This window comes from Vitis vinifera, chromosome 9, assembly GCF_030704535.1.
Source record: "Vitis vinifera cultivar Pinot Noir 40024 chromosome 9, ASM3070453v1".
NCBI lineage: Eukaryota > Viridiplantae > Streptophyta > Magnoliopsida > Vitales > Vitaceae > Vitis > Vitis vinifera.
Window position 1 is genome coordinate 20,759,056 of NC_081813.1, and position 16,344 is coordinate 20,775,399.

At 30.6% G+C, this 16,344-nt stretch overlaps 1 protein-coding gene across 1 annotated transcript; it reads left to right on the plus strand.

The window, feature by feature from the left end:
• Window positions 1-10,368: 10,368 nt before the first annotated feature.
• On the plus strand, window positions 10,369-16,200 carry LOC100241666 (D-3-phosphoglycerate dehydrogenase 3, chloroplastic). The gene is made up of 5 exons (XM_002273516.4): window positions 10,369-11,059; window positions 14,130-14,506; window positions 14,652-14,762; window positions 14,881-14,976; window positions 15,051-16,200. The coding sequence occupies exons 1-5, from the start codon at window positions 10,441-10,443 to the stop codon at window positions 15,720-15,722; spliced, it is 1,875 nt and encodes a 624-aa protein (XP_002273552.1). The 5' UTR covers window positions 10,369-10,440; the 3' UTR covers window positions 15,723-16,200.
• The last annotated feature ends 144 nt before the right edge of the window (window positions 16,201-16,344 follow it).

A 16,344-nucleotide genomic window follows, 5' to 3' on the forward strand; every position in this document is an offset into this window, starting at 1 on the left:
GGGTGACTATATCTCCAATAAAAGTGCTCTCCGGAATGGTTGTGCCCCAGTGTAGGGTCATCCCACTAAGAAACTGTCATCGATGCACGGGGTATGCCCTAATATAGATCATATCACCTCCAAAAATCCATCACTAATAAGAGGGGCATGCCCTAGTGTAAATCATATCATAGTTCCTCATCCATCATGCTACAAGAGATAATCTTCAACCAAGCTCAAGTATTGCCCATATGTGAGCTGTCAAACGCAATATGAAGTCGTGGCCTCAGGGTGGTCTTCAGACACAAGATGTAACGTAGGCTAAAGTAATAGGGTGAAAGAAATGAAAGGAAACTAGGCTCAAAGATTCCAATGATATAATCCTCATACCCCTCATGCATGAGATGCAATGCGTAGAAAACGTTATGAGTCCCAGACCTAGGGGTCCCCACACGAAAAGTGATGATAAATGAATGGTCACATCGAATAAGCAAGAATAAAGTGTGGACACTGAACCCAAGTCAAACATCGAGCATGATGAGAAAAGAATGACATCAGATGAGGTAGGGTGAAACGGATGAATAAAATAAAGATAGAAGAAGGCAAAGAAATAGAAAAGTGAGTGATGGTCAGACTGCATCAAAGCATGGAAAGTAGTCACATCCAAAATAGATAGAATGATGGATAGAGAAAGATCCAGAGATACTAAAGAAAATGTATCTCGTCTTTCTCACAAAAAACGAATGGGCGACTCATACTCTCACCCAAAATATGCCAAGATAGAATCTCAGACAAAAGCTCTCATACGAACTCTCTCTAACACATAAACTCAATGAAGCAAACTAGCACATTCATACATGTGCTCAATGGAAAACGATATAGTGAACAATGCGTTTTTTTTTTTTCTCTCTCTCTCTTTTTTTTGTTTTTTTTTTTTTTTTTGTTTTTTTTTTTTTTCACACATACTGGTGAAGATTTAGTGAGAGAAAGTTATCTTTTTTTTTAAGAATCAGAAACTAAAAATCGTTGAAAAGAAAAAAAAAATTGTTGATCAAAGATATAAACAGCAAGAATGAATGGAGGCGACTTGCGCGAGGAAATGAAGACTGGTGCTACCCATTTTTCTCAAAGATCATAACGCGAGCTGGTGATATGCAGCATTTGTTGTATTGCAGTTCACTTATTTTGAGGATGAAAGCACAGGGTATAATAAAAATGAAAAAAGGGTTTTGTTGATGAGTTAACTATGCTAGTTACTAACCTATTAAAGCAAGAAAATAATGGGTTTGATAGCCTCCACCCATTTCACCACCAAACCAACTATTTATTTATTTATTCATTCTTTCTCTCTCCCACTATTTTCTCTACTCTTCCAACCATGCACATACACCCCACATTCCCATTTTAATTCTTCATTTTATTTTTATTATTATTATTATTATTATTATTATTATTATTATTATTGTATCAAAGTTTAATTTTCCAAAACAAACTTCGATCTCCAAATAACTTTCAAAATTTAATTTTTCGAAATTTCATTCTCAAAATATTTTTTTAAGATTCCAATTTCCAAATTAAAATTTTAAAATTCCCATTTTTCAATAATTTTCCAAAATTTCAATTTTCACATTTATTTATTTAATCATTATTATTTTTGTTATTATTATTTTATTATTTTATTTATTTATTTATTTTAAAATTCCATCTTTAAATAATTCTTCAAAATTCTAATTTCCAATTTCCAATTTTCACATTTATTTATTTAATCATTATTATTATTATTTTATTTATTTATTTATTTTTAAGATTCCTTTTAGAATTCTGATTTCCAATTTCCAAAATTTCAATTTTCATATTTATTTATTCAATCATTACTATTTTTGTTATTATTATTATCATTTTCATTTTATTTATTTATTTTTAAAACTTCCATTTTTAAATAATTTTCCAAAATTCCAATTCTTAAATTTAATTTCCAAAGTTCCAATTCCTTTCAAATTTAACTTCCAAGATTCCAATTCTTAAATTTAATTCTCAAGACTCCAATTTTGAAATAGTTCTCGAAACTCTAATTTACAAATAAATTTCAAAAAGTCAGTTTTCTCTTGAACAATTTTAATTCTACTTTAGTTTCCAAATAATCTTCTGTTTCTTTTGATTTTATATAAGCAAGAATGTTTTTTTTCTCATAATTCCAAAACAATGGAATTTGTGAGACCAATTCATGCTAAAATAAATCGGGTTTTGGTGGGAGCCCAACATATGAGATTTTTTCATTGATTGATCGATTGCTATACATGATTGATTTATTCCACTCTAATACATGCATGCGATTATTCTTTGCTTGTTTACTAACCTTTGTTTTCCATGAAGCAAATCAGCTCATCACTCAAGTGTACTCTTTGTCCCTCTTGTTCTTTCGGTTATTCTGTTTTGATTGATATTCATTCGGTATCCATTGATTTTCTTATTGATTGTCACATCAGCTTTATTTTATTAGTAGAGACCCGACTTTAGGGACTTAGAGGGGTGTTGCGGTCTTTACCGTACCTTCCCGATAAGTAACCTGACCCCCGAACCTGATCCAGTTTACAGACCACCTTTTCCAAATAAGGAGTCACACTTACGGTTTTCTTTCTTATTTTGTTTACCCTTTTAAAATAAAATAAAAATAAGTGGCGACTCCAAATATTTTCTAAAAATCAATTTTTACCAATAAAACAAAAAGCGAGTTTCGTCATCGAGTAGAAACGCATTGAGCGAAATGCGGGGTCCACAATAAGGTCTTCAAAAAAAAAAACTTGAACATAAAGATGTAACAACTACCAAAAGTTACCTGAAAAAGAAACAACTAATCCCGCAACCTACCAACAATAATCCTATGATTTGATAAATCTTTCCTTATCACCTAAATATTTTTTCCCTTTTTTTAGTTGAATCATAATACTTCTAATTTTGTATTATTCCATTCTCCAACATTTTCTCGGCAACCAAATAGGGAAAAATATACTCCACTTAAAAATTACATTAAAAGACATTGAAACTGAGCACTGACCTTCTTTTCTTTGCCGGTAACCAGTGCAAAAAATCTCATATTTCAAAATATGTTATTCTATGTTTCCTAACAAAACACAAGAAAGAAGAGAATTAAAAAAATAAATAAAGACCTACCACAAAGCAACAATTCGAACAACGTCAAAAATTTTAAATGTCTTACATTTTCGAACATTTTTTCGAAATCCAAACAAAGTATGGAACATTGCGATTCTGAAAGGAAATCAAATATAGGGTGAGATTTAGAGAACCTACTAACCTCAAATATCCTACTACGGTCGGTACGAAAGGCAACGTTGTTGGGGATCGATAAGAGAACGATAGACGGCGAACTGAAATCGGAAGAGATATTTGGGTAATGTATTTGGGCTGAAATCAAATGGTCGAGAGAGATGAAATCGGGAGAAAACAAAATTAGAGAACCTACTGACCTCAAATATCCAACTACTGCAGCACAGAGGACAACTTCGATGGGGATCGACGAGGGCAATGTATCAACAGAAATGAAAAACGTCACTATCTAGGCCTAAAATCAAATGGTCAAGAGAGACGAAATCAAGAGATAAGGAAATTGCCACAGAGATTAAGGCAATGTTTGGGCCTCAAATGAAATGGAAGCGAGGAAAGAAATCAAGAGAGAAGAAAAACGCCACTATCTAGGACTGAAATGAAATGCCTGATAAAGTAAAATTAGAGCAACATAAATGGAATTCCAACATGGATTTTTCTGATTTTTTTTTTTTCATAATCAACAAAGATCATTTTCAGAAAGATAAAAAATTCATATCATTCTTCTCAATTTTCATACTTCCTATGGGTCTTGGGCTTAAATGATAAACTTATAAGGACCAAAGCTTAATTTTTGGAAACACAATTATCCCTAATAAAATAGATTCAATGATTATTAAAACACAATAGGGTGATAGAAAATTGGTAAAAATAGCAAATTTCATGTATCCATTTTAATGATTACTAAAATACAAGTGGGTGATGAATGGTAAAAATAATAATTTTTTATATCAATTTTAATGTTTACTAAAATACAAGTGGGTGATAACAAAATGGTAAAAAATAGAAGATTCTTTGTGTCAATTTTAATGATTGCTAAAATACAAGTGGATGATAGAAAAATGGTAAAAATAACACTTTTTTAATCAATGGGAGATTCCTATTTCTATGGACCATGGGTGGGATCATGGGTTAAATTTATGTATTTAATTGAATTAAATACCATATGAGTCAAATCATGTCCAAGGAATCTTATGAACGTAGTGCCATTAATCATTATTAATATAATATTATATTTGGTGAAAAGTTGACTAATTATTTTAGTTGAAGTTTATTTGTAACAAAGATCCCATCCTCCTATTTTATTTTGTAATATTTAATTTACCCACTTAAAGAAATAGATAACGGAAAATATATATTTAAATGTAATTTAATAATTTATTTATTTTATTCAAAAAAAATATTTAAGATAATTATTTTTTATTGCTTATTTTGGGTAGATCACATCCAAACCCATTTTAACTACAAGTTTTGTTTGATTTGGTTTTTTAGAACCCAAAAATGTTAGAAAGTTGCAAGGGTTTTTCTAATCTTTTCAGGTAATTTTGAGAAGTGCTCTTGCTTTAAGAAGAATTTAAATAATAAATTTGAAATTAATGTTATTTCTCCTGAAAGTTTTTTTTAATTCAATTTATGTGACAAGTTATTTTGTTATAACAAAACTTTGGTTATTGAATAAAATTTAGATCATTAAATAAATATACAAAAATAAAGAACTACGATAGAAATGAACTAGGGTAAAATTAAGGTACAAATTACAAAGGAATGAAACCAAGGTTCAAATAAAATGAAATCAATACACAAAGTGATGGGATCAAAGTATAAAGCAATAAAATTTATATGTAGTACAAATAAATGGAACTTGAATACAACTATGAGACCCAAATTGATGATACCTTGAGGATAGGTATCAAAAAGTTATCTTTTTGGTAAGTACCGAAAAGTTATCTTTTTGGTAGGTATCGAAAAGTTGTCTTTTTGGTAAGTATCGAAAAGTTGTCTTTTTGGTAAATATCGAAAAATTGTCTTTTTAGTAAATACCGAAAAATTGTTTTTCTAGTAGATACTGAAAAATTGTCATTAGATACTTAACAGGTCCATAATATTTATGACAAAAATCCATATCTTATTTTTTATATTAGAAAAACTATTTTAAATCTTTTAATTAATAATTTTTTACAATAAACTCAAATAGAATAACTTAATAAAAACATGGAATTCAAACCCAAATAATTATTATAATAACTTGAAAGTTGATGGATTTTGTATCAAATTATTTTTACTTTTTAACTTCTTCAAGAATTTTAGACACTTAATCATATGTTTTGTATATATTGTTACTACAAAATGTATGCTATGCTATCAAAATAGATATCATATGGGACTTCAAATTTGGACCCTTGAAGTGTAACTAAATTTGAGCCATTGAATAATGATTAAAAAAATAAAATTTAAGTCTAAAATAATACAATCATTATAAGGTATAAAATAAAATAAAATAAAAAGATGTTACCCAAAATGTAGACATCAATCATAAAATGTCTTTAATTCAAGAATATCTCATTGACTTTTTGTAGTTTGGGTCTTATTATTTTGTACATTATTTTTTTTTCTTTCAAAAAATATTGAGGCAACAAAATAAAATATTAAAAAAAGTAATATGTAATTTTATAATAAAAAATGTAAAAAAAAAAAATCAGATATAAAATTAAAATTAATTCAAATTTATACCGTTTTAAATTATTTAAGCTTCATATAAAAAATTAAAATAAATAAAATAATTTTAAAATAACACATATTATAATTTATTATCTATAAATCTATTTTTTTTTCTAATATTTTTTGTCAAAATTTTGCAGAATCACACATAATTTCCTATTTATTATTATTATTATTGTTATTATTATTATTATTATTATTATTATTGTATTTTTTTGTGGAGGTGGACACGTGGCTTTAAGATTCGGCGCAATAATTTTAAAAAAATACGGCCGAAACTAAAGTGTGTCGGCGTGTCTCACATAGGAGTTAGGACTTTAGGGTAGGTGTAGGTGTGTGTGTGTGTGGGTATTCACATCACGTCCACATTCATTAACGCACGTGCCATTATCTTTATTTGCCTGATTTTATTCCAATAGTCCGCGAAGCACGTGATCCGTTCCCGCCCAAAAATAAAGCCCATCATCAATGGGTGGGACCCACGCCCGTCGTGGAGTGGGTACTTTCGAGGTGGACGCGACGAAACAGCAAGGCCCCCTACCACAACATGCTGCGAAAGTACAATTGTGCCCCTCTTACATACTTGTCTTTCTTCCTTCGATTGTGGAAAATGATGCATTCAACCTGCGCAGGTTGGTCGATTGATAATTAATCTAAAACCAATTCGATTTAAAAAATAATCAGACCAATTCGAAATTGAAACTTTTTAAATGTATTTATATAAAAATTTACTATTTTTTATATGTATTTATATGAAAATTTAAATAATAAATAAGACTAATTTTCAATATAATAACACAAAAGAATTAATATAAATTTATATTTTTAAAAAAAAATAAAAAATATATATAACATAATATAATTTTATCTTTTTCTTAAAAATTAAAAAAAATTGAACATTATTATATAAGATAATATGCATTATAAATATTATAAAAATATTAAATTAAGTTCAAGTTAGCTCCGGGGTTATTCAAATATTGACCTTAGTTTAACCAAATTAATGTCGGAATGAAAAAATTGAACCCAAACCCAATTCGAGTATTGAAAATGATTATTCAATCCGATCAAAATGTCAAGTTCAAGTCAACCCGTTCAAATTGCACCCCTAGAAAAATAATATCCACTTAATAAAATTTATAAATATATTTTTAATTTTAAAGAATTTTTCACTTTTGAGAAAAATACTTAAATATAAATGAGAATTAAAAAATAATAAAAAGTATTTTTATTATATATATATATATATATATATATATATATATATATATATATATATATATATATATAATTATGTTTAGTTTCCAAAAAAAATATTAAATATTAGGAAAAATTATTTTTATCATATTTGGTTAAATTATTTAATCTTTATGTAATAAAAGAAAATAAGTAAAATAAGTTTGAAATAGGATATAAAAATAATTTATTGATTTTAAATTCATTTTTTTTTATTTCCTTTTTTTGTCCTATTTTTTTTCTCTCAAAGTTTCGGAAAAAAAAAAAAAAATAATGGTCATTTCACATCCATTTTCTATTTACTAAAACAGATAAGAGCTTATGTTTGGCTTGAAAATGAAGCAAATCCTTGTACAAATTTTACTAAATGTGAAGTCCTTTCACACTAAATGATGGTAAAAAAAATGTGCAAAATATGTTTTTTATTTTTTTTAAAAAGAACATTTTTCTTTGGCCCCATCACCACCATCCATACCATATGAGTAGGTGTTGAAAAAATGGGTAATATCATGGTAGGTTGGTATTGAAAACGATGGTTAAGTGATGGCACCATATATATTTTTCATAAAAAAAAAATTGATATATATTAATTTGGATTTGGATAATTATTATTATTAATGTGTGAAATAATAAATAATATAAATATTTAATTCTAGAAGAGTCTAAATACTTAAAAAAAAATTTATTATTCCATATTTAATTATATTAAATACCTTTGTAAAGAGACAAATTTTATTTTTGTCCGTTCATTAATTCTCATGTGTGAATAATTGACTAATAATATATCCATTCACATGTCATATAAAATAATTTGATAAGAAAATCAATCAAATCAAATATTATAATGATCATAATTAATTAATTATAATAATTATCATAATAAATAAAAGAACTACTAAAGAAATTCCTTATGATTCAAGACTTCAAGAACATTCAAAGATTTCTCGAAGAATTGATGAAGAATTCGAATCAAAGTTTTCTTCGTTTTATTTAAAAACTTAATGATGTATTGTTTATTAATGAAATCTTTTTCATCAAAAATTAAGCATCAAATTGCTTAAAATGATGTTTCTATATTTGTAAGGAGAATGGGAAGATATATTGGAGATGGTCCTTAAAACTTTAAATTTATAATCTTTTATCCATAAATTTCTTTATTTTAACAAATTTGTATTTCCAACCTTATCTGTGATCTCATCTACATAGTGGCATTTAGATGGTGTTTTTTTTTTTTTTTTTTTTAGTTTTTTCATATTTATTTAATTTTAAATATAACTTAGAGCTATAGTGAAAAGTATTAAGTAATTTATTTTTTAAATATTTTATTTCTATTAAGTATTAAAAAGTAAGAAAAAATTAATAAGCTGCTTTAATATTTAAAAAAAGAAATCAAATGTATTGAATTTTTTTATCCAATCAAAAAAATTTAAGAAATAAGTAATTAGTTAAATTTGCTTTCACCAAAAAGTTTAAAAAACAATTTAAATTAAATTGTTAACTTAAAACTTATTACTTATTTTTTATTTTAAGTATTAATGTTATTTAGTAAAATTAACTTAAAATTTTATTTTAAGTTATTGAATTGACATATTTACCCTACTGGGTCATAATTAATGTTTATTATTAAAAAAATTAACTTAATATTAAATAATAAATTTGTTTATCAAACATCCATACTTAAAAGTATTATAGATTTGTAAGATAATCTTAAAATATTTACTAGAAAAAATGAGTCATGATTTGGTAAATATATTCTCATTATGTAGACAAACAAAATCAAAAAGAAATTTGGGATTAGGAATAAGTTAACTAATTTATCTTAATACTTAAAGTCATTTTTAACATTAAGTTGTAATATTAATTTATTTTAACAAATATGTTTAATTTACTTAATAACTTAAGTTCAGTTATTAAGTTACTTTTAAGTCATTAAGTTAATTTACCAAACACCTTCTTAATTTGTATCTAGTAACTAAAAAAAGAACTAATTTTTATTTGAAACAAATGTATATGAAAAATGACCATAAAGTTTTTTTTTTCTTTTTTGGGTAAAATATTATATATAGTAAATAATTCATAAGGAGGTAATAGAATAAGATATAAATATTTTATTTTTTTAATGGGATAAAAATATGTTAGAACATCTCCATCATATATTCCAAGAAATGCAACTTGTACCAACTAAAAGTGAATTTATATATAAATGGACTTTTTTTTCACAAAAAGCCATCCATTTAAAGTAAATAATTTGAAAAAAAAACCAAAAAAGGAAAATTTGTATTGAAGGGCACAAATTATTTTCTTTTATTCCTCTTCTTATTAATGATGGTGCTTGTATAGATTATTCTAAATATCCAACATCATCCATTGGGATACCTCATATGATGAGACAAGGAGAAGAGTATTTATCCTCACACTTAAAAAATATCTATTAAAACTAAAATAATTTTTAAAAATAAAAAATTGAAATAAGAAAAAAAAAAATATATATATATATATATATATATATATATTAATCAATGATTTTTTATCATTCCCTTCTCCTCAAATTTTGTTTCTACCATAATTGAGAAAATAAAGTTAATAAAGATATTTTTTGTTTTTTTTTCCTCAAATGATTTTATTCATTTCTATCGTAAAAATTAAGAGAAAAAAAATAAAAAATTATATAAGTGTAAAAAAATTTGTCATTTTATATATATATATATAAAATAATATTGTGAAAAAATGATATAAAAAAATTATTGATGTAAAGAGAAAAATAAAAAAATAAACTTCATAAATTATTTTTTTTTTATAGAAACCAAAAAATTCAAAAAATATAAATTTATAAATAGTTCTATTAGTTTTAGTTTTTTTTATTAAAACCAATAAACCTTATATAATTTCATTGAGACATTGAGTTTTGGTGTAAATATACTTAATTATTATTGATTTTAAATTTCAGAAACTAATACTTTTATAAATTTATTTTATTTATTAAATTTATTTTTTTGAGAAATTTTAAATAAAAACGTTTTAGATAGATTTTATTATTTAAAAATAAAATTTATATATGAAATATATTTATAGGGGTGTTATGGGTTAACGTATTTATAGTAAACTACGGGTTATCAATGAAATTAACCCTAATATATATATATAAAAGAAAAATTAAAAAATATTAGGCTGGCTGCCCAATCAGCATGGGAAACCATTTTTATATGATTTTCCTTCTTTCCCACTTTCTCTGAACTGCTATACTTTCCAACTATTAATGGCCCCACCTTTCAAGGGCAAATAGTAAATTCGTAAGGGGAAGAGCAACTATAGTTAGTTAATTGAATCCGAGAAGACTGTTATAAAAATCCAATTTTCCAACAACTTTTGAGACACCACATCACCATGGCTTCCGTTTCAGCCAAAATCATTTCCTCCACCGCCGCCGCCGTCGCCACCGCCACCGGAGGCAACACCACCACCACCAGATCATCCTGTCTCCCCGTCTTCCGCCGCGGCCCCGCCACTCCTCTCCCCCTAAAACTCTCCCGCCGCCGCCGCCACCATGTCCGCCACATCACCAACGTCTTCAAAACCGTGGAGTCCCCTGCGGCCCCTCCGACGCTCGATCCGGTCCGGCAGGTTCAGAAGCCGACGATTCTGGTGTCGGAGAAGCTGGGAGAGGCAGGGCTGGAGGTGCTGAGAGAGTTCGGGGAGGTGGAGTGCAGCTACGATCTGTCGCAGGAGGATCTGTGCAAGAAGATCTCGCTCTGCGATGCGCTGATCGTGAGGAGCGGCACGAAGGTGACGAGAGCGGTGTTCGAGGCCGCCAAGGGGCGGTTGAAGGTGGTAGGGAGGGCCGGAGTCGGGATCGACAATGTGGATCTGCAGGCGGCGACGGAGTTCGGATGCTTGGTGGTGAACGCGCCGACGGCGAACACTATCGCCGCGGCGGAGCACGGCATCGCGCTGCTAGCTGCCATGGCCAGAAATGTTGCTCAGGCTGACGCTTCGATGAAAGCTGGTATATATTTGTACCTTCCTTTTTCCTTTTTCTTTTTTTAAATCTCGAGTTTATTTATTTACTTTCATCTAAAAATTGGCATTTATAAATTAATAAAATTATAAACCAAAATCGATAGAGAATTTGTTAACTTTATGTTTTTTTTTTTAGTTTATGATATTTATTTTATTGTAAAATATTTATTTTACAAATATCAGATATTGTAATTTATTTATTATAAAATCACGAAAATATTCTAAAAATTAAAGCTCCAAAACTTGCGGATTGAAGTTGTACACTTGACCTCAAACGTATTAGGTGTCATGTATTTTGCCCTTTTTGATAAAGGGTATTTATGTACTTTAACTTCTGAATTTTGGAAATAAAGAATTATGCTCAAATTTTTTTAGGAAATTATATCGTACCCCACAATCATCTTTTTTACATCCTAACTTCTCTCTTTTATAATTAAAATTGTCTTCCCACTCATCAAATCCATTTTCTCGTTCATTTATTTATTTTAATTGTTTTTTATTTTTTAGGTGGGTTAGTTGTGGAATTTTAAAAATTAATTAAAAAAATTGATCAATGAGAAATGGAATTGTGATACTGGGATCTTATAGGTAAATTAACGGTTATAACATCGTATGTCCTAAAAGATAGATTATTACGAAATTACCCATAAATGGTGATTAGAAAGTTAGCGAGTGTCAACTGATTGAAGGTGGGTAGAAATAGTCAAATAGAACTTTCTATTTTTCTTTAATAAAATGAAATTTTATGAATTTTTGCCACAAGATTATGGAAATTTATACATTTTTTATATTAGATTTTTTTTATATATATTTTTATGAAAAATTACAAAGTATGCATATTTTGCTATACAAAGAGTATGATTGAAGTAAACATCATCTCTCTTGTTCTCAATGCTTTTATCTGGGGTCAGGGGAAGCGAAAGCCATGGACCCCTCCACTGAAGTCTCTCACTCATGAACAAGTGGGTCAATAATTATCTGACTGGGACCCATCTTCTCTAGTTCCAGGGTTTTAATCTATTTCTTCGTACCATGCGGGGAAGAAACCTACCAAAACCTACCGAAATAATTGAATGCCAGAAAGTCACTGCTGTGCCTATTTAACCAAAACTTGTACACAATGTGGGTCCTTGTTCTTGAAAATTCTACAAATGGCGTCATTTGTCAATTTTTTTTTAAATACCTTGATGTATGATACGATTATATTTGGGCCCACCTGCAGAAAGTTTCAGAACTTTGATTTTTCATTAACATTGCCGTGTTAAATGCTGCAAAAATATCTCAAACTAATTGAATATTCGACAGGTTTGTTGAGAACTTGGCGAAAAGTGTCCTTCGAGTCCCCGTTCTGGAGAAATTTACAAATTTTTTTTTTTGGTATTTACAAAAATACCCCCATTATATGTGATGGTGATGGGGATGGGGATGAGGTGCATCATAGCATTTTTAGGTCACTGTCCAGATATCTTGTGATTTCTGTGTATGCAGAATAGTATAGCCGGGGGGATTGAATCTTCTCTTGTCGGTTTCTATTATTAGTGTTGGAGATTTTCTTTGCCTGTTGGTTGGTGGCATGTCTTATTCATTTGTTCTTTGGTAGTGGGGGTCTTGAATTTTTCTGATCTGTTGCTTTGACTAGATGCATTTCTGGATGGCATATCAGCACATGCCCATGTAGGCGGTTGCACATGGTACTTATGTGTGGAACATGTCAAAATCATATCAAGAATAATGCCATTCAAAGATTAATGTGGGTTATTCAAGTTTTAGAATTTGAACTGATTAGAAAGCTGTTGTGGTTTTTAACTGTGTTGAAGCATTGTCCCTGATCAGATGTTGAATGATTGCATGCTCATAAACACTCATAATCTAATTTCCTTCTCATTTGCTTGGCTATGTTTGGTTCTTAGAAAATTTGAGGGAAAATGCAAGGGAAAGAAAATACAAAGGAAAAATAGAAGGAAAGAAAAAGTGAAGGAAAATAAAAAATGGATTAAAAGTTGATATGTTATTTTTATTTTTTACTTTAAACTCATTTTATTTATTTTAACTCATTAATATAAAGATTAAATAATTTTAAAATACATAAGTTTTTAATTAGTTTTAATTATATTTGATTTTCTTTTATATTTTTCATAGGACAACCAAACATGAAAAAATCATTTTTCTTTGCATTTTTTTTCTTTCCTTAATATTTTCCGGGAACCAAACATAACCTTAAAGATCTATTAGATATAGATTCTGTTTATTGTGGATAAGGAACTGATGAACTTTGAGCTTAATCAGGGATTGCAAGGATAGCCCACTTAGATTTGTCCTTGAAATCGGCCTTAAGTTTTTAATTTTTGATGCTAGAGTTGGATCTGTACCCTATTATTCAAGAATCTAGCTCTGTTTTTCTTGTCCTTGACTGTTGTCTTGTTGCTCTCAAATTATAATTGGAACAGAACTCTGCATCTTGACCCTGCAGGATAGATTCTTTTATTTCATTATTTTGTTACTTTTTGGTCTTAACTGAAATGTTTCAAGTATCACCCCATAAGGCCAAAGGCAGAATTGAAACCTTAAAATTTAAAACCTACCAAAACCCTAATTCCACCTGGATACCATCTGAGGGTAGTCTGATTTGAAAGAAAATGCATTTGCCGAATGCTTATTCGCGAAACTCCTTAGAGAATGACAATGAGGAAACAGCCATGAAATTCTTGATGGTTAATGGTATGTATTATCTCAATGGCTCGATAAACAATTCATTGGAACTCAAGTGTGAACAAATATTTCTCAGTATATCTGCCTACACTTGCCTAAAAAGCTATTAGACCAGAATGGTTCTTGCAGACAGGTATAACCAATGGTTTCTAGTTGAAGATTTATGCCTCCTACTCCACCTTGTCTACCAGAAGTTGCTTGAGAACTGATTGAACTATTCTTTTTTCTTAGCTTGAAATATGGCACCAAATTTTAGTGATGTGCCACATTCTTCATGATAAGAGTTATTGTGCTACTAACCTTAAAAATTTGGAGAAGGGAAAATATAACTTGCTGCACTTTTGCAGGAAAATGGCAACGTAACAAGTATGTCGGTGTCTCTTTGGTTGGGAAGACATTAGCTGTTATGGGATTTGGAAAAGTAGGATCTGAAGTTGCAAGACGAGCAAAAGGCCTGGGAATGCATGTCATTGCACATGATCCATATGCCCCAGCTGACAGAGCCCGAGCTGCTGGTGTCGATTTGGTCTCTTTTGATCTGGCTATCTCAACTGCTGATTTCATCTCTCTGCATATGCCACTCACTCCTACTACCAAAAAGATATTCAATGATGAAACATTTGCAAAGGTGAAGAAGGGAGTCCGCATCATTAATGTCGCTAGGGGTGGAGTCATAGACGAAGATGCATTAGTGAGGGCCCTTGATAGTGGAGCAGTTGCTCAGGTATGATAAAAGCAAAGATTCCAATGTTTCCAGTAGTCTCATTAAGATAATTAGAACCCCTCTATAGACATTTGTCCTTTCATTTGCCTATAAAGTAATATTCTTGTACTGAGAGAATTTTTTTTCTGGTAATTTTGTGGGGCAGGCAGCACTTGATGTGTTCACAGAGGAGCCCCCACCAAAGGACAGCAAATTAGTGCAGCACGAAAATGTTACTGTGACACCTCATCTTGGAGCTAGCACAAAGGAAGCACAGGTTTGGATCTTCTCATAGAAATTAGATATGATTCATCTCCTTTCTCGATTTCATGTTTTCATCTCACTGTTTGATTCCCTAACCTTTCTAACCTTCTGTACTAAACATAACATTTCAGGAAGGTGTAGCCATTGAAATTGCAGAGGCTGTAGTTGGAGCTCTGAGAGGGGAACTCTCTGCCACTGCTGTCAATGCTCCTATGGTCCCTCCCGAGGTAAAGATTGCCTATTATTTCATGTTGTACACACAGAGGTCTAAAGCTTACATATAAATTCATGTTGCTTATAGGTTATCTCGGAGCTGTCTCCTTATGTTGTGCTAGCAGAGAAGCTGGGTAGGCTAGCTGTACAACTAGTGGCTGGAGGGAGTGGAATTAAATCTGTGAAGGTGGTGTATAAAACAGCCCGGGACCCAGATGATTTGGACACAAGACTCCTCAGAGCCATGGTCACTAAAGGCATCATTGAGCCAATATCCAGCTCATTCATCAACCTGGTGAATGCAGACTTCACAGCCAAGCAGAAAGGCCTCCGCATTAGTGAGGAGCGGGTGAGCATCGACTCGTCCCCTGAGAACCCAGTCGAATCAATCCAGGTGCAAATATCCAACGTGGATTCAAAATTCGCAAGCGCTGTATCCGAGAACGAATACATAAGCATTGAAGGGAAAGTGAAAGATGGGATCCCCCGCCTCACATGTGTCGGCTCTTTCAGTGTGGATGTGAGCCTGGAGGGAAATCTCATCCTGTGCCGACAGGTAGACCAACCTGGCATGATCGGACGGGTTGGCAACATACTTGGAGAATGCAATGTGAACGTGAGCTTCATGAGTGTAGGAAGAACTGTCAAGAGAACACGCGCCATCATGGCTATTGGTGTGGACGAAGAACCCGACAAGGACACCCTCAAGAAGATAGGAGAGGTGCCTGCAATTGAAGAGTTTGTGTTTCTCAAACTATAGAAGAGCACATTGATCCAATGCTTGTGATATAAGTTCAATTTTTGTCTTGGGGTGACTTGCCAATAAAAGGAGGGTGTCAGGCAAATAAAGCAGTCAGCTCTGCGTCTCCATGGTTGCCCAGAATGTGAGTTTATGCAGTGATAGTCCGTCACCCTGCTATATAAAAGGAAACGGGAGGTAGTTTGTGTCGGTGTGGTGGCATTCATCATCAAAGTCTATAGTCAGGTGGTGGCATTCATCCACTTATGTGCCATCTCTTTTGTTGTCTTGTACTAGTAGTAAGCTGTTGTCCGTGTTTTTGTTGTTTTCGGTATTGTTGAAGGGGAGCAGTTCCATACAGGCGGCTAGTATGGCTCCTAGGATTTTTAGTTGTGAGTTACAAGCTGCCAACTGAACTTTCCTCCAAGTTGTAATTCACATTTGTAGGAAAAATGGTATGTGAATCATAGAGGTTGCTCCCTTTTTTACTTTGCAAAAAGGTGTTGCTTTTTATTTAATTGGCTATTCACAACTCTGTTTTCTACTTTTTTTTAATCATTGATGAAGCTATAGAAGTCCTTCCAAATCATCGTTTATTTTTATCAAAATGTAGTAAAATAAAATAGTAACTATCAAATAGTTA